Here is a 24,286-nt window from a genome sequence, read left to right as displayed (position 1 = left end):
AGGTAATTACAGGCCGGTGAGTCCAACATCAGTGGTTTGGAAACTATTGGAAAAAATTCTGAGGGATAAGATTAATCTCCACCTGGAGAGGCAGGGATTAATCAAGGATAGTCAGCATTGCTTTGTCAGGGTGAAGACCGTATCTAACTAACTTCATTGAATTTTTCAAGGAGGTGACTAGATGTGTAGATGAGAGTAAAGCAGTTGATGTAGTCTACATGGACATCAGTAAGGCTTTTGATAAGACCCGCATGGGAGATTGGTTAAGAAGGTAAGAACCCATGGGATCCAGGGCAATTTGGCAAATTGGATCCAAAATTGGCTTAGTGGCAGGAAGCAGAGGGTGATGGTAGAGGGTTGTTTTTGTGATTGGAAGCCTGTGACTAGTGGTTTACCGCAGGGATCGGTGCTGGGACCCTTGCTGTTTGTAGTGTACATTAATGATTTAGACGTGAATATAGGAGGTATGATCAGTAAGTCGCGGATGACATGAAAATTGGTGGTGTCGTAAATAGTGAGGAGGAAAGCCTTAGATTACAGGACGATATAGTGAGATATCTGGTAAGATGGGCGGAGTAGTGGCAAATGGAATTTAATCCTGAGAAGAGGTGATGCATTTTGGGAGGACTAAGAAGGCAAGGGAATATACAATGGATGGTAGGACCCTAGGTAGTACAGAATGTCAGAGGAACCTTGGTGTATTTGCCCATAGATCACTGCAGGCAGCAGCACAGGTAGATAAGGTGGTTAGGAAGGCATATGGGATACTTGCCTTTATCAGCAGAGGCACAGAATATAAGAGCAGGGAGGTTATGATGGAGCTGTATAAAATGCTAGTTAGGCCACAGTTGGAGTACTGTGTACAGTTCTGGGCACTGCACTATAGGAAGGATGTGATTACACTAGAGAGGGTGCAGAGGAGATTCACCAGGATGTTGCCTGGGCTGCAGCGTTTCAGCTATGAAGAGAGACTGAAAGGCCTAGGGTTGTTTTCCTTAGAGCAGAGAAGGTTGAGGGGGGACATGATTGAGGTATACAAAATTATGAGGGGCATTGACAGATTAGATAGGAAGAAACTTTTTCCTTTAGCGGAGGGGTCAATAACCAGGGGCATAGATTTAAGGTAAGGGGCAGGAGGTTTAGAGGAAATTTGAGGAAACAAATTTTCACCCAGAGGGTGGTTGGAATCTGGAACACACTGCCTGAAGAGGTGGTAGAGGCAGGAATGCTCACAACATTTAAGAAGTATTTAGATGAGCACTAGATAGTATTTAGATAGCATAGAAGGCTACGGGCCAAGTGCTGGAAAATGGGATTAGACTAGGTAGGTGCTTGATGGCCAGCACAGACACGATGGGCCGAAAGGCCTGTTTCTGTGCTGTATAATTCTATGACTCTTAGGCAGGGATGATCAGGTTCTACTGCAGAGTAGCTGATTAGTTAAGTATACGAATAGTCCAATCAAGTTGCTGCAGTTTCAGCTTTAAAAAGTATAAGTACAGAGGTCTGGGTGCAGCCTGCAACAGAGTGCAGATTGCAAGCAGAGTGTGGAGATACAAGTTTAGTGAGTGGCGAGTTCGGTGAAGGGAGGAGGAGGTGCTCCTCTTTTCTACTTTTTTCGCCCTCCAGTATTTGGTTCCTGCTTAGGTGCAGTGGAAGCAGCTGGTTGTTGAGTAATTGGTAAGCTATTCTACTTCTAATAAATAGTCCGTAAAGTTAAGGTATGGCAGGCAACTCTGCCGAGTGGCATGTACAGCCTTTGGCATGTGGGAAGTCATGGACGCATCATGTGTCCTAGACAAACAGATCTGCAGGAGGTGTCACCAGCTGCACAAGCTGGAACTCTGGGTTTCGGAATTTGAGTGGCAGCTGGAGTCACTGTGGTGCACCTGCAAGGCAGAGAACTACATGGATTACATGTTTAGGGTGGTGGTCACACCACAGGTTAGGAGCATGCAGGCAGATAGGGGGGAATGGGTGACTGCCAGGCAGTCTAAGCAAACCAGGAAGGTAGTGAAGGAGTCCCCTGAGACGATCTCGCTTGCTAATCGGATTTCCATTTTGGATACTGATGAGAGTAATGGTTCCTCAGAGGACTGCAGTCAAAGCCAATTTTCTGGCACCACAGGTAACTCAGCTACACAGGAGGGGAGGAAGAAGAGTGGAAGAGCAGTAGTCATAGGGGATTCGTTAGTTAGGGGAACAGACAGGCGTTTCTGCGGCAGTTAACATGACTCCAGGATGGTATGTTGCCTCCCTAATGCCAGGGTCAAGAATGTCAGGGAACAGCTAAAAGACATTCTTCTTGGGGAGGGTGAACTGCCAGAGTCCATGGTCCACTTTGGCACCAATGACATAGGTAGGCAGGGGGATGAATCCTGAAACTAGGAAGGAGATTGAAAAGCAGGACCTCAAAAGCAGTAATCTCAGGACTACTCCCAGTCTCACGTGCAAATGAGCAAAGGAATAAGAGAACTGAGCGGTTGAACACGTGGCTGGAGAACTGGTGTAGAAGGGAGGGCATCAGATTTCTGAGGCATCAGGACCAGTTCTGGGGCAGGTGGGACCTGTACAAGATGGACGGGTTGCATCTTAGCAGGACTGGGACTAATATCCTCGCCGGGAGATAGGCTAGTGCTGTTGGGGAGGGTTTAAACTAGATTGGCAGGGGGAAGGGAACCTGAGAGAGAACTCAGATTGGAGGGAAGCAAAACTGGTAGGGGTGTGGGAACCAGGAGCAAATATCAGAGGAGGGACACCTAGGTGCACAGAATACTGGGGGAGATAGATAGCACTAGAGTAGGGAATAGTAAGTTATTAAGTGGGGGCAGAGTAAAGGAGAAAACAATAAAGTTTAAATCAGGGTTAATGTGCATGTATGTGAATGCACGGAATGTGGTTAATAAGATTGGTGAGGTACAGGCACAGATTGTCATGTGGAAATATGATGTTGTGGCTATAACACAGACCTGGCTCAAAGAAGGGCAAAACTGGGTGCTAAATATTCCTGGATGCAAGGTGTTCAGGAGAGATAGGAAAGGGAAAAATGGAGCAGGAGTGGCAGTATTGATTAAGGAAAACAATGTCGTGGTGGAGAAAAAGGAAGTCCCAGAGGGGTCGAGGACAGAATCAATTTGGCTAAAGCTAAGGAACAAAAAAGGTGCTGTTACATTGGTCGGTGTTGTCTATAGACCACCAGCTAGTGGGAAAGACGTGGAGGAAAAAATTTGCAATGAAATTACAGAGAGGTGCAAAAATTATAGGGCAGTTATAATGAGGGACTTTAATTATCCAAACATGGACTGGGATAGTAGTAGTGTAAAGGGCAGTGAGGGGCAAGAGTTCCTCGAGTTCTTCAAGAAAATTTTCTCCAGCCGTATGTTGCTAGTCCAACGAGAAAGGAGGCACTGCTAGAGCTGGTTAATGGGAATGAGATGGGCAAAGTGGATCAAGTATCAGTAGGAGAACATTTAGGGGACAGTGATCATTATCTCAGAAGGTTTAGGCTGGCTATGGAAAGCGGCAAAGAATAATCCAGAATAATAATAATTAACAGGGGGAAAGCCAACTTCAATGGGGTAAGAATGGAGCTGGGGCAAATAAATTGGAGTCAAAAGTTGGCAGAAAAACCAGGAACTGAACAATAGGCTACCTTCAAAGAAGAGATAGTTCGGACACAGTCGAGGTATGTTCCCTCTAAGGGGAAAAGTAGGGCAAACAAATCCAGAGCTCCCTGGATGACAAAATGGGTAGAGATTAAGATAAAGAAGAAAAAGTGTGCTTATGACAGATGTCAGGTAGAAAATACTATTGAGAACCAGGCTGAATATAGAAGATCCAGAGAGGAAGTGAAAAAGCAAAGAGAGCATAAAAAGAGACTGGCCATTAGCATTAAAGGGAATCCCAAAGTTTTCTGGAGACATAAATAGTACAAAAGTGGTAAAAGGAGGAGTGGGGCCGATTTTCTAGGGACCAGAAAGGGGATTTACACATGGAGGCAGAGGGCATAGCTGAGGTATTAAATGAATACTTTGCATCTGTCTTTACCAAGGAAGAAGGTGCAACCCAGGCAATGTTGAAAGAGGAGGTAATTCAGACACTAGAAGGGTTTAAAATTGATAACGAGGACGTATTAGATACGCTGTCTGTACTTAAGGTGGATAAAGCACCAGGACCGGATGAGATGCATCCAAGGAATCTGAGGGAAGTGAGGGAGTCGCAGAGGGACTGGCCATAATTTTTCAGTCTTCCTTAGACTTGGGAGTGGTGCCAGAGGACTGGAGAATTGCAAACATTACACCCTTGTTCAAAAAAGGGTGTGAAAATAAGCCCAACAATTACAAGCCAGTCAGTTTAACTTTGGTGGTGGGGAAATCTCTAGAAAAAATAATTCGGGACAAAATCAATAGTCACATGGACAAATGTGAGTTAATTAAGGAAAGCCAGCATGGATTTCTTAAGGGAAAATCATGATAAACTAACTTGCTGGAGTTTTTTGAGGAGGTAACAGAGGGTTGATGAGGGCAATGCTGTTGATGTGGTGTACATGGACTTTCAAAAGGCATTTGATACACAACAGAGTTCTGAGCAAACTTATAGCTCATGGAATAAAAGGGACAGGAGCAACATGCATATGGAATTGGCTGAGTGACAGGAAACAAAGAGTCGTGGTTAATGGATGTTTTTTGGACTGGAGGAAGGTTTGTAGTGGATTTCCCCAGGGATCAGTATTGGAACCCTTGCTTTTCCTGATATATATTAATGACCTAGACCTTGGTGTACAGGGAACAATTTCAAAGTGTGCAGATGATACAAAACTTGGAAGCATTGTGAACTTCGAGTATAGTGTAGATCTCCAAAAGGAGATAGACAGGTTGGTGGAATGGGCAGAAAGGTGGCAAACGAAGTTCCATGCTGAGAAATGTGAAGTAATTCATTTTGGTAGGAAGAACATGGAGAGACAATATAGAATAAACGGTACAATTCTAAAGTGGTTGCAGGAGCAGAGGGTCCTGGGTGTTTTTGTGCATAAGTTATTGAAGGTGGCAGGACAGGTAGAGAGTGGTTAATAAAACATACAGTATCCTGGTCTTTATTAATAGGACATAGAGTACAAGAGCAAGGAAGTTATGTTGAACTTTTATAAGACACTAGTTCAGCCTCAGCTGGAGTATTGCGTCCAGTTCTGGGCGCCACACTGTGGGGAATATGTGAGGACATTAGAGAGAGTGCAGAAAAGATTCACGAGGAACTTCAGTTACGAAGAAAGATTGGAGAAGTTAGGACTGTTTTCCTTGGAGAAGGGAAGGCTGAGAGGTGATTTATAGAGGTATTCAAAATCATGAGGAGGCTTGACAGAGTAGATAGGGAGAAACTGTTCCCAATCGTGAAAGGATTGAGAACAAGAGGGCACAGATTTAAAGTATTTGGTAAGAGAAGCAAAGGTGACATAAGGAAAAACTTTTTCATTCAGGGAGTAGTTAAGGTCTGGAATGCGCTGCCTAAGAGTGTGGTGGAGGCAGGTTCAATTGAAGCATTCAAAAGGGAATTAGACTGTTATATGAAAAGGATAAATGTGCAGGGTTACGGGGAAAAGGTGCCCTTCTGCACTGTAACAGTTCTGTGATTCTGCCTCTTTCTATCTTCCTCACAGCTTACATTCCCACCTAATTTTGTATCGTCAGCAAACTTAGATACATCACTCTCGATGTCTTCATCTAAGTCATTAACATAAATTAGTAGCTGAGGCCCTAGCACTGATCCTTGTGGCACTCCACTAGTTACAGCTGCCAACTTGAAAATGTTCCATTTATCTGTACTCTCTGTTTCCTGTTGGTAACCAGTCCTTCATCCATTCTAATATATATTAACCCCAACTCCATGAGCCCTTATCTTGTGTATTAACCTTTTGTGAGGCACCTTATCGAATGCCATTTGGAAATCCAAGTATACTACATCTACTGGCTTCCCTTTATCTACCCTATTAGTTACATCCTCAAAAAAGTCTAACAAATTTGTCAAATACAATTTCCCTTTCATAAAACCATGTTGAATCTGTCTGATCATACTCTGATTTTCTAAGTGCATTGTTAAGACTTCCTTAATAGATTCCAGCATTTTCCCAACAATGTCAGGCTAACTGGTCGGTAGCTCCCTGGTTTTCTTTCCCTCCTTTCTTGAATCGCAGCAAAACATTTTCTAACTTCCAATCTGCTGGGACTGCTCTAGAAAATAGAGAATTTTGGAAAATCATAACCACTCTGCAGCTACCTCTTTTAGAACCCTAGGATGTAGGCCATCAGGTCCTGGGGATTTGTCGGCTTTTAATCCTTAAATTTCTCCAATACTTTTCCTCTGCTGAAATTAGCTTAAGTTCCTCACTCTTATTAGCCCCTTGGTTAAGCTCTATTTCTGATATCTAATGTATATATTGTGGGGACAGAATAATATGGGGACATTTAAGGTGAAATAATTAATCAATCATGTACTACTAACAAAATAACCTCGGAGCTGCAGAGACGGCTTATCAGAATTGACTTCATAGTTTCAGGGCTGCACAGACAGCTTATCAGTAGAAGTAGACTAACAAGCAAAAACTAACAGGACAGCTGCAAGCTACTTCATAGTAGCCCATTGTATAGCAATCAGCCTAACGGTCCAAGGAGATAGGGGGGATGAGAAACTGCCAGAGGGGAAGGTGACAAGGCAGTACCCCAATCAGGCCATGACACCAAGAAACTGCAAAGTTTGTTACCAATTGGGGCCATAAAGGGGGTGTCACTGATGTGTATGAAGAACTAAAAGAAAAGGCTTGATTTCGCTGCTCAGGCAGGAGAGAGGAGAGGAGAGGAGAGAAGAGCCCAGGTGTTGTTGTTGTTTGCTTTGCTGATGATGTAACCAAGAAGTACTGCAATAAAGTTTCTTAAAGCTATAGTCGGACTTTGTCTCTCTTTGTGTAACTAGCCCCTTGGTTAAGCTCTATTTCTGATATCTAATGTATATATGACAGACATAAAATGTTTGTTCAACATCTCTGCCATGATAATGTCTCCTGTCTCTGCCTCTAAGGGACCAATGTTTACTTTAGCTACTCTTCTTTTCATACACTTGTAAAAGCTCTTACAATCTGATTTTATATTCCTGGCTAGTTTACTCTCATTCCATTTTTTCCCTTTTCATCAACTTTTTGGTTGCCCTTTTCTCATTTCTAAAACATTCCCAATCTTCAAGCTTACTGATATCCTTGCAACATCATAAGCCTCTTCTTTTAACCTAATATTATCCACGGATGGATCTTTTTTTGCAGAGTTTTTGTTTTTAAATTGAATGTATTTTTGTGAAATATTTTGAATTGTTTCTTTAAATGTTTCCCACTGTTTATTTTCTACCACACCTTTTAGCAACAACCTGAGCCAACACTTCCCTCATGCCTACATAATTGGCTTTAAGTTAAAAATTCCTACTTGGGGCTAGACTATGTTGCTTTGAAACATAATATGGAATTCAATTCTATTATGATCACCTTTTCCCAGAGATTCTTTTACTAGAAGATAACTAATTAAATCTGGCTCATTGCACACTACTACATCCAAAGCTGCTTTATCTCGATTTGTCTCCGCAACATATTGCTCCAGGAAACTGTCGTGAAAGCATTCTACTGTTACGACCAGGTGAGAAAGGGATCTAGGATTCCCTCTCAGGCTTCATGTGCTCTTACCATAACAGGGTTTATTTTTAAACACACTGCTTTTTTTAGCTCCCCCTTGGGAATCCTTGTTCACTGCTTTACAATTATAAGGCAAAGAAACTAGCCAGACAGGTTTCCTTAGGTTTAAAGAAAAAGGGTTGAACTTTATTAGACTTAAACTCTAATTCAGTTAACACCTACTGATATGTGACACGCCCACGATAGCATGCATATGCAATACGCACATGTAGATAGAGACAGAAAAGAGCAAAAGAAATAAATTGCAAAAGTTTGAGGAAATATCTGAAGATGGTTTTGGTTACTGTCCTTCGAGCTCGCTGTAAAGTCCTTGATTGTAGGTAGGTCTTGCTTTTCGTTGGGGCCCAGTATTCTTCTTAAACCTTGTTCAAGGTAGGAGACTTTTACCCCTTGAAGTTCATGTGTCCTCAGTGGGTCCAGTGGCTTGTGAGACAGAAATGGGAGCATACAGGAGAGGTCTTTTCACTCCAGGAACAAACAGTCTTTGAGTTCAAAACTCTTTCTACAATTCAGAAAAACCCAGGTTGCTAAGCAGGTTAGTCATGTGACTAGCTAGTCTGACCATGCCTGTTTGTGGATTCCCGTTCAAGTTGATCCTGGAATGTCTCTTCATACACACAATTCCTGGTGCTCAAAGTCCATTGTGGGTTAAATTGGAGCATGGAATAGCCCCTTTGTCCCTCCAAGCACTGTCTGTTAGTATGCAAATGTTTTTCCAGCCTCGGCTGATCTGTTTACCAAGTCATTACCATGCTCCAGCAACAGTTTAAAATCAATGTTCATATGACAAAATTAATATGCCCCATTCTTGGCAGGTGGGGTGTCTGCATGACACCTCCACATCCAGCGGAATAAAATGCGATTTGAGAAAAGTGCATTTCATTAAAAAGGGTCGAGAGAGAAAATATAAGATTCAGAAAAATCATGCGTCTCTTTCTCATTCATTCAAATTAATTCATAAATCTTCAAACGTATTACAGCCTGTCTTTTCTTGGTGCCAGTGCTGTTTTAAGTACCCCCTTTAAGGCATCCCAATACACATGTGGTTCTTTGGGAAAGTTTTTCTTCAGTTTGCCCATTTCCATGACTACCTCAGGTATTTGTTCCTGTTGCAGTCTGCAAAAAGTCAGTGCCGGGGGATGGGTGGGGGGGCGGGTTTGGTTTAATTAGCCCCAAGCTGCAATTTATTTTCTCATTACAGTCAGTAGTGGGTGGGTCTATCCTGAACTCTCTTTCAGTGCTTTGCTGAGTCATAAAAAGGCTTTTCACTTCAGGGGGTGGGTAGTTGTCTTTTTTTCTGACTGTGGGGGACGATTCTTTGCTAATCTCTCCTTTGTCCTCTGGGACACTCATGCCTGCAGGTATTTGTGCAGACTCTACTGCACTCCTCTCTGGCACTTCAACTAGGCGAAGCATCACCTTCAAGGTTTTGCTGCCTCCTAAAGGTCTTTTTTGTCTCTGCAGGTTCCGGTAAATGCTGTTAGCATCTCTGGTGGGGTGCTTCTAGTGTTTGCATTTACATAGGAGGATGAGGGGTCTAATGTTTCAAATTTTCGGGGTGGGCTGACCGGATAGTAGGGGTTTTTATCCGGGATTCCTCCCAGACTTCCTTTAACCTGCCGTCTTGGTTGCTTTTTCCCCTTCCCTTTCTAAACTTTTCCCAGCCTTATGCCGTCTGTCCCCTTTTGTTTTCGGCAGGTTTTTCTTCATTGATTCATGGGATGTGGGCATCGCTAGCTAGGCCAGCATTTATTGCCCATCCCTAATTGCCCTTGAGAAGGTGGTGGTGAGCTGCCTTCTTGAACTGCTGCAATCCATGTGAGGTAGGGACACCCTCAGTGCTGCTAGGAAGGGAGTTCCAGGATATTGACCCAGCAACAGTGAAGGAACAGTGATATAGTTCCAAGTCAGGATGGTGTGTGACCTGGAGGGCAACTTGCAGGTGGTGGTGTTCCCATGCATCTGCTGCCCTTGTCCTTCCAGTTCGTAGAGGTTGCGTGTTTGGTAGTGCTGTCTAAGGAGCCTTGGTGTGTTGTTGCAGTGCATCTTGTAGATGGTACACACTGCTGCCACTCTATGTTGGTGGTGAGGGAGTGAATGTTTAAGGTGGTGAATGGGATGCTGATCAAGTGGGCTGCTTTGTCCTGGATGGTATCGAGGTGTAGATGTCATATACATGGACTTCAGTAAGGCGTTTGATAAGATTCCCCATGGTAGGCTGATGGAGAAAGTGAAGGCGCATGGGGTCCAAGGTGTACTAGCTAGATGGATAAAGAACTGGCTGGGCAACAGGAGACAGAGAGTAGCAGTGGAAGGGAGTTTCTCAAAATGGAGACGTGTGACCAGTGGTGTTCCACAGGGATCCGTGCTGGGACCACTGTTGTTTGTGATATACATAAATGATTTGGAGGAAAGTATAGGTGGTCTGATTAGCAAGTTTGCAGACGACACTAAGATTGGTGGAGTAGCAGATAGTGAAGGGGACTGTCAGAGAATACAGCAGAATATAGATAGACTGGAGAGTTGGGCAGAAAAATGGCAGATGGAGTTCAATCAGGGCAAATGCGAGGTGATGCATTTTGGAAGATCCAATTCAAGAGTGAACTACACAGTAAATGGAAAAGTCCTGGGGAAAATTGATGTACAGAGAGATTTAGGTGTTCAGGTCCATTGTTCCCTGAAGGTGGCAACGCAGGTCAATAGAGTGGTCAAGAAGGCATACGGCATGCTTTCCTTCATCGGACGGGGTATTGAGTACAAGAGTTGGCAGGTCATGTTACAGTTGTATAGGACTTTGGTTGGGCCACATTTGGAATACTGCGTGCAGTTCTGGTCGCCACATTACCAAAAGGATGTGGATGCTTTGGAGAGGGTGCAGAGGAGATTCACCAGGATGTTGCCTGGTATGGAGGGCGCTAGCTATGAAGAGAGGTTGAGTAGATTAGGATTATTTTCATTAGAAAGACGGAGGTTGAGGGGGGACCTGATTGAGGTGTACAAAATCATGAGAGGTATAGACAGAGTGGATAGCAAGAAGCTTTTTCCCCAGAGTGGGGGATTCAATTACAAGGGGACACGAGTTCAAAGTGAAAGGGGAAAAGTTTAGGGGGGATATGCGTGGAAAGTTCTTTACGCAGAGGGTGGTGGGTGCATGGAACGCTTTGCCAGCGGAGGTGGTAGACGCGGGCACGATAGCGTCTTTTAAGATGTATCTAGACAGATACATGAATGGGCAGGAAGTAAAGAGATACAGACCCTTAGAAAATAGGCGACAGGTTTAGATAGAGGATTTGGATCGGCATAGGCTTGGAGGGCCGAAGGGCCTGTTCCTGTGCTGTAATTTTCTTTGTATCCTAGGATACTACCCTGAGGAACTCCTGCAATGATGTCCTGGAGCTCAGATGATTAACCTCCAACAATCACAACCATCTTCTTTGCACTAGGTATGACTCCAACCAGCGAAGTGTTTTCCCCCTGATTCCCATTGACTTCAGTTTTGCTAGGCTCCTTGATGCCATACTCGGTCAAATGCTGCCTATTTGTCAAGGGCAGTCACTCTCACCTCACCTCTTGAGTTCAGCTCATTTGTCCATGTTTGAACCAAGGCTGTAATGAGGTCAGGAGCTGAGTGGCCCTGGCGGAACCCAAACTGAGCGGCACTGAACAGGTTATTGCTCAGCAAGTGCCGCTTGATGACACTGTTGGTGACACCTTCAATCACTTTGCTGTTGATCAAGAGTAGACTGATAGGGCGGTAATTGGCCAGGTTGGACTTGTCCTGCTTTTTGTGTACAGGACATACCTGGACAATTTTCCACATTGCTGGGTAAATGCCAGTGTTGTAACTGTACTAGAACAGCTTGGCTAGTGGCACGGCAAGTTCTGGAGAACAGGTCTTCAGTACTATTGCCGGAATATTGTCAGGGCCCATAGCCTTTGCAGTATCCAGTGCCTTCAGTCGTTTCTTGATATCACGCGGAGTGAATCGAATTGGCTGAAGTCTGGCATCTGTGATGCTGGAGACTTCAGGAGGAGGCCGAGATGGATCATCAACTCAACACTTCTCGCTGAAGATTATTGAAAATGCTTCAGCCTTATCTTTCGCACTGATGTGCTGGGCTCCCCCCTCATTGAGGATGGGGATATTTGTGGAACCACCTCCTCCAGTTAGTTGTTTATTTGTCCACCACCATTCACAGCTGGATGTGGCAGGGCTACAGAGCTTAGATCTGATCCGTGGGTTATGGGATCGCTGAGCTCTGTCGCATGCTGCTTACGCAGTTTGGCACGCAAGTAGTCCTGGGTTGTAACTTCACCAGGGTGACACCTCATTTTGAGGTATGCCTGGTGCTACTCCTGGCATGCCCTCCTGCACTCTTCATTGAACCAGGGTTCGTCCCCGGCTTGATGGTAATGGTAGATTGGGGGATATGCTGGGCCATGAGGTTACAGATTGTGGCCGAGTACAATTCTGCTGCTGCTGATGGCCCACAGCGCCTCATGGACGCCCAGTTTTGCATTGCTAGATCTGTTCGAACTCTATCCCATTTAGCAAGGTGGTAGTTCCACACAACACGATGGATGGTATCCTCAATGTGAAGTACTGTCATGGATAGATGCCTCTGCGGCAGGCAGACTGGTGAGGACGAGGTCCAGTATGTTTTTCCCTCTTGTTGGTTCCCTCACCTGCTGCCACAGACCCAGTCTAGCAGCTATGTCCTTTAGAACTCAGCCAGCTCGGTCAGTAGTGGTGCTACTGAGCCACTCTTGGTGATGGACATTGCAGTCCCCCACTCAGAATACATTCTGTGCCCTTGCCACCCTCAGTGCTTCCTCCAATTGGTGTTCAACATGGGGGAGTACTGACTCAACAGCTGAGGGAGGGCAGTAGGTGGTAATCAGCAGGAAGTTTCCTTGTCCATGTTTGACCTGATGCCATGAGACTTCATGGGGTCCAGAGTCGATGTTGAGGACTCCCAGGGCAACTCCCTCCTGACTATATCACTGTGCCGCCACCTCTGGTGGGTCTGTCCTGCCGGTGGGACAGGACTCACCCGGGGATGGTGATGGCAGTGTCTGGGACATTGTCTGTAAGGTATCATGCTGTGAATATGACTGTGTCAGGCTGTGCCTGACTAGTCTGTGGGACAGCTCTCCCAACTTTGGCACAAGACCCCAGATGTTAGTGAAGATCAACAGGGCTGGGTTTGCCATTGTCGTGTCCAGTGCCTAGGTCGATGCCGGGTGGTCCATCCGGTTTCACTCCTTTTTATTGACTTCGTAGCGGTTTGATACAACTGAGTGGCTTGCTAGGCCATTTCAGAGGGCATGTAAGAGTCAACCACACTGCTGTGGGTCTGGAGTCACATGTAGACCAGGTAAGGATGGCAGATTTCCTTCCCTAGTCCAGTGACAATACCACTACACCACCGCCTCCCCTTACAGTTCACCAGCCCTCTGCTGCAGGGTCCTCCTAACACCGGTAAGGACTTAGGGGTGCAGGTTTCACTGTTGGTTGGGGTTTCCCCTCAACCTGGCACATGTGGGCAACTCCTGCAGAAGTCCACCAAGTCTTTGTGGAGTTTTGGGCAGTCAAACTGCTGTCTTATGCAGGCTTTGCTCTTTCATATACCAGCATGGACAGCCACTGTAGTCTCGTGGGCCCTTCTTAATATTTCTCTCCGGTACCTCTGTGGCACCACTAACTGGTGAACTACTATCCACTCCTTGCTCTCAGGTCTGTGAGGAGAACTCCATTTCCTCATCTGTACCTCATTCTTTAATTAGTCGCAATCAGGGACTCCCTCTGCTTCACTTTCAGATTGGGCAGCCTGTGCTAACTCTCACAACACTGGGTCAGCTTGCTGAGCCTCAGCTAGGGAAAATTTATTTCATTCACTTCCTGGGTCTTCTAACTTATCAAAGAAAGTCTTGGACAGACAGCCCTCATGGTCATCTGCCTGCGGTGCCAATGCAATCTCCTCTGGGGGAGCTGGTTTGATCATGGTCTGATCCATTACACATTTAGGGAAACTGCAGGGGTACCGTCTCCTGCCAGTGCCCTGTCTCACTGACCTCCTGCGGTATTTCTTTCATTACTGGGGGGGGGCTACCACCTTCACCCCAGCCAGATCATTACCTAGGAGCAGGTCAACCCCATCCACAGGCAAACTAGGGACAATTCCTATGGTCACCGGTCCCGAAACTAGGTCACACTCCAGGTGCATCCGATGTGCAGGGACAGGCATACACTGTCCTCCAATACCATTCACCACCATTTTGGTGTTCACTGCACCCTCTGGGGGAAAGGTCAGGCCTTTTCCCAGTAAAAGGGACCTAGTGGGCCCTATGTTCCTGAGAATTACTATGGGCTTGCTTGCCCCACTCGAGGGGTATGGGGTTACTTTCTCTTCAAACACAAAACCCTGATAGGGAATCCTATTAACTTTTCCTGAACTTGCAGCATTAAGCTTCCTGGGTTGCACTCTTACTGCAGGAAAAGCCACAGCTTGTTCTGCTGTACTTTCCATCAGGGTCCTGTCTTCACTGAGCGGATGTGCCTTGATTAACCCTACCGGTTTTCTCTTTCGTTTGCAGCAGTCAGCTTTTAGATGACCTGCCTTGTTACAATAGAAGCACACAGGTCTCTGGGTCTCCCTCCTGCTCACAGCACCTTCCTTTCTGGCTAAAAGAGGGCTCCCTGTGTTTTTTTCTCCCAGGACTGCTTGGGTTCCTATCACCTTTCCACCTTTTGTCCTTTTCAGATTTGTGGGGGTGACTAGGAAAGGTTCTCCCCTTGGGAAGCCGACTTATAAATTAGAGCAAACTCATCAGCCAGAACAGCCGCTTGCCGGGCTCTCTGAACCCGCTGCTCCTCTACATGGGTCTTTATGAAGAGTGGGAGAGAGTGTTTAAATTTCTCTAATAAAATTACTTCACTGAGATTCTCATAGCTGAGTTGTACTTTAACAGCCCTCAGCTAACTGGTCAAAAGCTAGCTGCTTACTTCTTTCAACCTCCACATAAGTTTGATTAGCTTGCTTTTTGAGGGTTCTAAACTTTTGGCGATAGGCTTCGGGTACTAATTCATATGCCCCAAGGATATCATTTTTTGTCAGTTCATAATTTGATGAACTCTCATCTGGCTACAGGGAATAAACCTCATGGGCTTTTCCTGTTAGTTTGCTTTGTAATAAAAGAGGCCAGGTCTCAGCTGGCCATTTTAGCTGCCTTGCCAGTTTCTCAAAAGACAAAAAAAAACTTCCACATCTTCCTCATTGAATTTTGGGATTAGTTGAGATAGTTTTAACAATTCAATACACAGCCCTGAATTATGCTCCTTCATATTGGCCATGCTTTCACTGGGGTTACTCTGTCACTCCCTAGTTAACTCAAGCCGCTTCAACTCTGTCTCTTCGCATTCTTTCTGGAAGGTTCTTTCTCTGTCTCTCCTCCCCTCTTTGTCTTCACGTTTCTTCTGGAAGGCTCTTTCTTCCTCTCTCACTGTTTCCTCAAATTCAAGTTTCCTCTGTTCAAATTGTATTTTTGCTCGCAATATCCTGTCAGAGTCTATTTCTAACCCTGTTTCTGCTTCTTCAGATTCAAAGGAAAAATGATTGGCCACTAGTCGTAGGAGTTCAGACTTCCAAGCCTTGCCACATATAGTGATCCCACACTGCTTAGCCATTTTCCTCAACTCCTCCAGAGACAGTGCTTTTAACTTATCTCAAGTTACTTCACACTGGCTCGGAGAGCTACTAGCTTCAGTTGCAGACATGTTAGTATTCAAGCACACACAACCACAAGACAACCTGTATTGAAATCTTGGCTTCCCACTTCCAATTTCTCTTGTTTGTCTGTGGGTAAAATTCAGGACGGTAGCCCCCAAATTTCTGTTATGACCAGGTGAGAAAGGAGTCTAAGGTTCCCTCTCAGCCTTCAACTGGACATACCGTAACAGGGTTTAATTTTAAACACACCGTTTTTTTTAGCTCCCCCTTGGGAATCCTTGTTCACTACTTTCCAATTATAAGGCAAAGAAACTAGCCAGACAGGTTTTCTTAGGTTTAAAGAAAAACGGCTGAATTTGATTAAACTTAAACTCTAATTCGGTTAATGCCTATTGATACGCAACGCTCCCATGCTAGCATGCATATGCAATACACACATATAGATAGAGACAGAAAAGAGCAGAAGAAATAAAGTAGAAAAGTTTGATGCAATATTTGAAGATGGCTTTGGTTACTGTCCTTCAAGCTCATTGTAAAATCCTTGATTGAAGGTAGGTCTTGCTTTTCGTTGGGGCCCAGTATTCTTCTTAAACCTTGTTCGAGGAAGGAGACTTTTCTCTCTTGAAGTTCATGTGTCCTCAGTGGGTCCAGAGGCTTGTGAGAAAGAGATGGGAGCAGACAGGCGAGGTCTTTTCACTTCAGGAACAAACAGTCATTCTGAGTTCAAAACTCTTTCTACAATTCAGAAAAACCCAGGCTGCCAAGCAGGTTAGTCATGTGACTAGCTGGTCTGACCACGCCTGTTTGTGGATTCTCTTGTCTTAGCCAACCCTGGAATGTCTCTTCTTACACACAATTCCTGGTGCACATAGTTCATTGTGGGCTAAATTGGAGCACGGCTTAGCCCCTTTGTCCCTCCAAGTACTCCAACAGACTACTGTCTGTTAGTATGCAAATGTTTTTTCCAGCCACGGCTGATCTGTTTAACAAGTCATTTCCTCACTCCAGAAACAGTTTAAAATCAATATTCATATGATAAAATTAATATGTCACATTTTTGGCACGTGGGGGGTCTGCATGACACTACAAATCCATATTCCAGACCACCTGTGTTTACTATTTAAATGGAGGAAAACAATACTAAAGCGCACTCTCAATGTATAAGTGTTAATCAATGCAGCGAGAAAAAAATAATCAGAATATTCCCCATTCAGTAAATTATTTGGTTGTTCTTACCTCTGCTTAAATGGAACATTTTCACTAGGTCACATACATCAAGAGCTGGATTTCCTATATAACAGATGGAAACATAATAAGCTGATCTGTATTTTAATTGGTCTATACAAAAAATGAGACTCAATTATATTTGTTCAACAAAAATAAATGTAGGCAGAGCACAAACCATCTCGAAATTGCAGCAACTCTGTGAAATATGATGAGGCAAACTGGTGGATATTATCAGGCTGGTCTTGCACAACAGCTCTGCCTAATGCCTCTAGCAGAGATTTCAAACCTTCAGGCACTATAAGTTTACTGTGTGAAGGCATCTTGGTAAATTCCTGGTATATCTGAATCAGACAGAGAAAAAAATGATTACAATGCAAGTAAAAATAATCTATTTTGAAAGATTAACCTGACTGTGCTGAATCCATAAGTGAAACCCTTTCCTCAGTACAAAAAATAAAGTACATTCTAGAGGTATTGTAGTACTGATGTCTCTACAAGACAATAAACACATAAGAAACTAAGGTACAACAGGGTAGCTGAGATCTTCCTACTCTCCCCAAAAGAATATCTATGCTAGTCCACGATATGTGCAGCAGAACAATGCAAAAGCCTGAATTAAGCACCACAAATTTTAGAGCAAAGTTAGAGTTTAGGCTAAAAAAACTCAGCAACTTTAAATTAACAGGAGCAGATAGTAACCCCATTACATTCACTGGTTAGGCTACAGAAACCTGAGACAGTTATTTGATGAGGCTCAGGGTTCTTGCTGGTGAATTTATATGTACCTATGTTGCCAATGCAGACACCCAAAGTTCTTTGCCAAAGTTTTCCAACACAGAAGTCAGTGCTATATCAACCTCCTAAATTTAACTAATTACCGTATTAAATTATACCATAAAAGACATGACATTTTGAACCATATTCTAGTAATAATGAAAGGCAATGAATAGCCAGAGAATCACCTGCAATGGCTTCTCTTCCCACTCCCGCATCATTACTTCTGCTGTCCTCCAAGGATCTATCCTTAGTCCCCTCCTATTTCTCATGTACAAGTTGCCCCGCGGTGATATCATCCAAAAACAAGCATGAGTTTTCACATGTATGCTGCCAACACCCAGTTCTACCTCACCACCACTTCTCTAACCCCACCACTAGTACTAAGTTATCAGACTGCTTGTTCAACATCCAATACTGGATTAGCAGAAATGTACTCCTTTTGAATATTGGGAAGACTAAAGCCATTGTCTCTGGTCTCCGCAACAAACTTTGTTCCCTAGCTCCCAACTCCAGCCCTATCCTTGGCAACTGCCTGAGGCTGAGCCAGACAGCTCGCAACCTTGGTGTCACGTCTGACTGTGAGATGAGCTTCAGTGACATATCTGTGCCATCTAACACCACCTATTCCACCTCTATAACATCATCTGACTTTGTCCCCGTCTCAGCTCATCTGCTGCAGTAACTCTCATCCATTCCTTCTTTGTGTTTAGAGGCTGTTATGATCCATGTGGAGATCAACAAACCAAAAGAACCGAATTTACCAAACAGCCCCCCAAAAAAAAAAGGGTCAAGGTTTTACTTTTATAACTTTTACTTTAACAATCAAACCAAAATCAACAAACTAAGATGAAATAAAATAAAACACAAAAAAAAATTTAAAAAGGAAAAAGAAAAAAATAACGAAAAATAAAAGTAAAATGACAGGCCCCCCATTTTACTTTTATTTTTAGTTATTATTTTTCTTTTTCCTTTTTTTAATATATTTTTTTGTGTTTATTTTATTTCATCTTAGTTTGTTCAGTTTGCTTACCCACTGTTGTTTTCATGTTTGTACTTGCGGCTGTTCAATTTTCAGTCCGTTAACACCCTTTCTGTATTAATGCTTTGTCTTTCAACACACCATTAACATATCTTTGCTCCATGACCTTCTGGTCAGCTATTCTGTGACCTTGTCCTATCTTCACCTTCTTCTTTGTTATCTCTTCCCCCACCCCCAATTTACTTGCTTATAACCTTTTACATTTCTAATATTTGCCAGTTCTGAAGAAGGGTCACTGACCTGAAATGTTAACTTTGCTTCTCTCTCCACAATGCTGCCAGACCAACTGAGTGTTTCCAGCATTTCTTGTTTTTATTCCACATTTCCAGCATCCACAGTATTTTGCTTTTAGTTTAACGGGACAGGCTGTTTACAGGTAAAGGGACGTCTGGCAAGTGGGAGGCTTTTAAAAGTGAGATAGGAAGAGTTCAGGGTTGGCATGTTCCTGTTAGATGGAAGGGCAAGGCTGGCATGTTTAGGGAACCTTGGTTGATGAGGGATATTGAGGGTCTGGTCAGGACAAAGAAGGAGGCATATGTCAGGTATAGGCAGCTGGGATCAAGCGAGTCCCTTGAGGAGTATAGGGGATGTAGGAGTACACTTAAGAAGGAAATTAGGAGGGTGAAAAGGGGTCATGAAATTTCCCTGGCAGATAAGATAAAGGAGAAACCTAAAAGATTCTATAAGTATATTAAGAGGAAAAGTGTAGCTAGGGAGAGAGTAGGTCCCCTTAAGGATCAGTGTGGTAATCTATGTGTGGAGCCACGGGAAATGGACGAGGTCTTAAATGAATACTTCTCGTCTGTATTTACCGTGGAGAAGGTCATGGAAGCTAGTGAGTTCAAGGGAAGGAACAGCGATATCCTGGAGCATTTCAACATTACAAAGGAGGAGGTGTTGGAGGTTTTGAAACACATTAAGGTGGATAAATTCTCAGGGCCTGACCAGGTGTATCCTAGGATGCTATGGGAAGCAAGGGAGGAGATTGCTGGGGCCCTGGCAGAGATTTTTGTATCATCGTTAGCCACGGGTGAGGTAGCGGAAGACTGGAGGATAGCTAATGTTGTGCCTTTATTTAAGAAGGGCAGCAGGGATAAACCTGGATAGGAAGGGAATAGAGGGATATGGGCCTCGGAGGTGCAGAAGGTTTTAGTTTAGGCAGGCATCAAGATCGGTGCAGGCTTGGAGAGCCGAAGGGCCTGTTCCTGTGCTGTACTGTTCTTTGTTCTTTGGTTAGGCCGCACTTGGATTACTGTGTGCAGTTCTGGCCGCCGCACTACAATAAGATGTGATTAAGCTGGAGAGGGTTCAGAAAGGATTCACAAGGATGTTGCCTGGTTTGGAGGGCTTGAGTTATGACGAGAGATTGAATAGGCTGGGTCTGTTTTCCCTGGAGCGAAGGAGGCTGAGAGCGGACATGATAGAGGTATATAAAATTATGAGAGGCATAGATAGGGTAGATAGCCAGAGTCTGTTTCCCATGGTAGGGGTGACTAAAACTAGAGGGCATAGATTTAAGGTGAGAGGGAGGAGGTTTAAAGGGGATCAAAGGGGTAAATGTTTCACACAGAGAATAGTGGATATCTGGACTGAGCTGCCAAAGGAGGTGGTGCAGGCAGGAACAGTAACAACATTTAAGAGGCATCTGGACAGGTACTTGAATGAGCAAGGCATAGAGGGATATGGAATTAATGCAGGCAGGTGGGATTAGTATAGAAAGGCAATACGGTCAGCATGGACTCGGTGGGCCGAAGGGCCTGTTTCTATGCTGTACAACTCTATGACACCTAACTATTCTAATCCCATTTTCCAGCACTTGGCCCGTAGCCTTGTACGCTATGGCGCTTCAAGTGCTCATCTAAATACTTATTAAATGTTGTGAGGGTTCCTGCCTCTACCAACTCTTCAGGCAGTGCGTTCCAGATTCCAACCACCCTCTGGATGAAAATGTTTTCCTCAAATCCTGTCTAAACCTTCTGCCCCTTACCTTAAATCTATGGCTCCTGGTTATTGACCCCTCTGCTAAGGGAAAAAGTTTCTTCCTATCTAACCTATCAATGCCCCTCATAATTTTGTATACCTCAATCGTGTCCCCCCTCATCCTTCTCTGCTCTAAGGAAAACAACCCTAGCCTTTTCAGTCTCTCTTCATAGCTGAAACGCTCCAGCCCACATGCCCCTAACGAATAGTTTGGACAAGGTGAAGTTATGATGGTTGGAGAATGGAATGGCAGCAATATTCCGGCAATAGTACTGAAGACCTGTGCTCCAGAACTTGCCGTGCCCCTAGCCAAGCTGTTCCAGTACAGCTATAACACTGGCATCTGCCTTGCAATGTGGAAAATTGCCCAGGTATGTCCTGTACACAAAAAGGAAGACAAGTCCAACCCGGCCAATTACCGCCCCATCAGTCTACTCTCAATCATCAGTAAAGTGATGGAGGGTGTCATCAACAGTGCCATCAAGCGGCACTTGCTTAGCAATAACCTGCTCAGTGACGCTCAGTTTGGGTTCCGCCAGGGCCACTCAGCTCCTGACCTCATTACAGCCTTGGTTCAAACATGGACAAAAGAGCTGAACTCACGAGATGAGGTGAGAGTGACTGCCCTTGACATCAAGGCAGCATTTGACCAAGTATGGCATCAAAGAGCCCTAGAAAAACTGGTCAATGGGAACCGGGGGGAAACCCTCCGCTGGTTGGAGTCATACCTAGCACAAAGGAAGATGGTTGTGGTTGTTGGAGGTCAATCATCTGAGCTCCAGGACATCACAGCAGGAGTTCCTCAGGGTAGTGTCCTAGGCCCTGCTATCTTCAGCTGCTTCATCAATGACCTTCCTTCAATCATAAGGTCAGAAGTAGGGATGTTTGCTGATGATTGCACAATGTTCAGCACCATTCGTGACTCCTCAGATACTGAAGCAGTCCATGTAGAAATGCAGCAAAACTTGGACAATATCCAGGCTTGGGCTGATAAGTGGCAAGTAACATTCGCGCCAAACAAGTGCCAGGCAATGATCATCTCCAACAAGAGAGAATCTAACCATCTCCCCTTGACATTCAATGGTATTACCATCACTGAATCCCCCACTATCAACATCCGAGGGACTACCACTGACCAGAAACTGAACTGGAAAGCTATATAAATACCATGGCTACAAGAGCAGGTCAGAGGCTAGGAATCCTGAGGCGAGTAACTTACCTCCTGACTCCCCAAAGTCTGTCCACCATCTACAAGGCACAAGTCAGGAGTGTGATGGAATGCTCTCCACTTGCCTGGATGGGTGCAGCTCCAACAACACTCAAGAAGCTCGACACCATCCAGGACAAAGCAGCCGCTTCGACAAACATTCACTCCCTCCACCACCGACGCACAGTGGCAGCAGTGTGTACCATCTACAAGATGCACTGCAGCAACGCTCCTTAGACAGCACCTTCCAATCTCATGGCCTCTACCAACTAGAAGGACAAGGGCAGCAAATGCATGGGAACACCACCATCTGCAAGTTTCCCTCCAAGTCACACACCATCCTGACTTGGAACTATATCGCCGTTCCTTCACTGTTGCTGGGTCAAAATCCTGGAACTCCCTTCCTAACAGCACTGTGGGTATACCTACCCGACATGGACTGCAGCAGTTCAAGAAGGCAGCTCACCACAACCTTCTCAAAGGCAATTAGGGATGGACAATAAATGCTGGCCTGGCCAGCGACACCCACATCCCATGAATGAATAAATAAAAAAGGAGAGCTTCAGAGTGGTGAAATCCAGTTGTCAAAAACGCAAAGATTTCAGCAGAGGAGCTGAGGTAGGGGCAGATGCAGGTAACATTATAAAGGTAGAAGTGGTCTTGGTGAAAAAAATAAAAGAAAAACTCACATTTATATGGCACCTTTTATAACTACTGGATGTCTCAAAGAGCTTTACAGCCAATGAAGTACTTTTTGAAGTGTAGTCACTGCTGCAAATGCAAGTACTCAGCAGCCAATTTGCACACAGCAACCTTCCAGCAATACGATAATGACCAGTTAATCTGTTTCAATGCGTTTGATTCAGGGATAAGTATTGGCCAGAACATCAGACCACAACAACCCCCAACTTTTATGCAAAATAGTACCACAGAATCTTTTACATCCACCCAAGCAGGCAGATGGAGCCTCAGTTTAACATCTCATCTGAAAGACAGCACCAACTGCCAGCCTTAAGTTTTGTGCTTTAGCCCTGAAGTGGAATTTAAACCCAAAACCTTAAGACTCAGGGGCGAGAATGCTACCAACTGAGCCACAGCTGACACTGAGGAATATAAAGACAGTAGGAAGGAACTTAAGCAAGGAGTTAGGAGGGCTAAAAGGGGTCATGAAAAGTCATTGACAAACAGGATTAAGGAAAATCCCAAGGCTTTTTATACATATATAAAGAGCAAGAGGGCAATCAGGGAAAGGGTTGGCCCACTCAAGGACAGAGAAGGGAACCTATGCGTGGAACCAGAAGAAGAAATGGGTGAGGTGCTAAATGAGTACTTTGCATCTGTATTCACCAAGGAGAAGGACTTGGGAGGGGCCGAGGGAGGGGAGTGTAGATAGTCTCAGTCATCTCATTATCAAAAAGGAGGAGGTGTTGGGTGTCTTGCAAAGCATTAAGGTAGATAAGTCCCCAGGGCCTGATGGGATCTACCCTAGAATACTGAGGGAGGCAAGGGAAGAAATTGCTGGGGCCTTGACAAAAATCTCTGCATCCTCATTGGCTACAGGTGAGGTCCCAGAGGACTGGAGAATAGCCAATGTTGTTCCTTTGTTTAAGAAGGGTGGTAAGGATAATCCAGGAAATTATAGGCCGGTGAGCCTTACATCAGTGGTAGGGAAACTATTAGAGAGGATTCTTCGGGACAGGATTTACTCCCATTTGGAAACAAACAAACTTATTAGCGAGAGACAGCATGGTTTTGTGAAGGGGAGGTCGTGTCTTACTAATTTGATTGAGTTTTTAGAGGAAGTGACAAAGATGATTGATGAGGGAAGGGCGGTGGATGTTGTCTATATGGATTTTAGTAAAGCCTTTGACAAGGTCCCGCATGGCAGACGGCGCAAAAGGTGAAGTCACACGGGATCAGAGGTGAGCTGGCAAGATGGATACAGAACTGGCTCAGTCACAGAAGACAGAGGGTAACAGTGGATGGGTGTTTTTCTGAATGGAGGGATGTGACTAGTGGTGTTCCGCAGGGATCAGTGCTGGGACCTTTGCTCTTTGTAGTATATATAAATGATTTGGAGGAAAATGTAGCTGGTCTGATTAGTAAGTATGCGGACGACACAAAGGTTGGTGGAGTTGCGGATAGTGATGAGGATTGTCAGAGGATACAGCAGGATATAGATCGGTTGGAGACTTGGGCGGAGAAATGGCAGATGGAGTTTAATCCGGACAAATGTGAGGTAATGCATTTTGGAAGATCTAATGCAGGTGGGAGGTATACAGTAAATGGCAGAACCCTTCGGAGTATTGACAGGCAGAGAGATCTGGGCGTACAGGTCCACAGGTCACTGAAAGTGGCAACGCAGGTGGATAAGGTAGTCAAGAAGGCATAAGGCATATGCTTGCCTTCATTGGTCGGGGCATAGAGTATAAAAATTGGCAAGTTATGTTGCAGCTGTACAGAACCTTAGTTAGGCCACACTTAGAATATTGCGTGCAATTCTGGTTGCCACACTACCAGAAGGACGTGGAGGCTTTGGAGAGGGTACAGAAGAGGTTTACCAGGATGTTGCCTGGTCTGGAGGGCATTAGCTATGAGGA

At 44.7% G+C, this 24,286-nt stretch overlaps 1 protein-coding gene across 3 annotated transcripts in view; it reads right to left on the bottom strand.

Moving 5' to 3' along the window:
* The window catches only part of LOC137369728 (mucin-2-like), a 138,588-nt gene that overhangs the window by 60,611 nt on the left and 53,691 nt on the right, over positions 1-24,286 (bottom strand). For all 3 annotated transcript variants that reach the window (XM_068031093.1, XM_068031096.1, XM_068031095.1), the window contains 2 exons: positions 16,859-17,024; positions 16,693-16,746 (listed from right to left, as the gene is read on the bottom strand). In XM_068031093.1, coding sequence (XP_067887194.1) covers positions 16,693-16,746; positions 16,859-17,003 — 199 coding nt within the window. In that variant the 5' untranslated portion in view covers positions 17,004-17,024. The remainder of the gene's footprint in view (positions 1-16,692; positions 16,747-16,858; positions 17,025-24,286) is intronic.

The sequence above is a fragment of the Heterodontus francisci genome, chromosome 5 (genome assembly GCF_036365525.1).
Source record: "Heterodontus francisci isolate sHetFra1 chromosome 5, sHetFra1.hap1, whole genome shotgun sequence".
Taxonomy (NCBI): Eukaryota; Metazoa; Chordata; class Chondrichthyes; order Heterodontiformes; family Heterodontidae; genus Heterodontus; species Heterodontus francisci.
The sequence above is the reverse complement of the archived record's forward strand: the minus strand, read 5'-3'. Positions and strand labels throughout refer to the sequence as shown.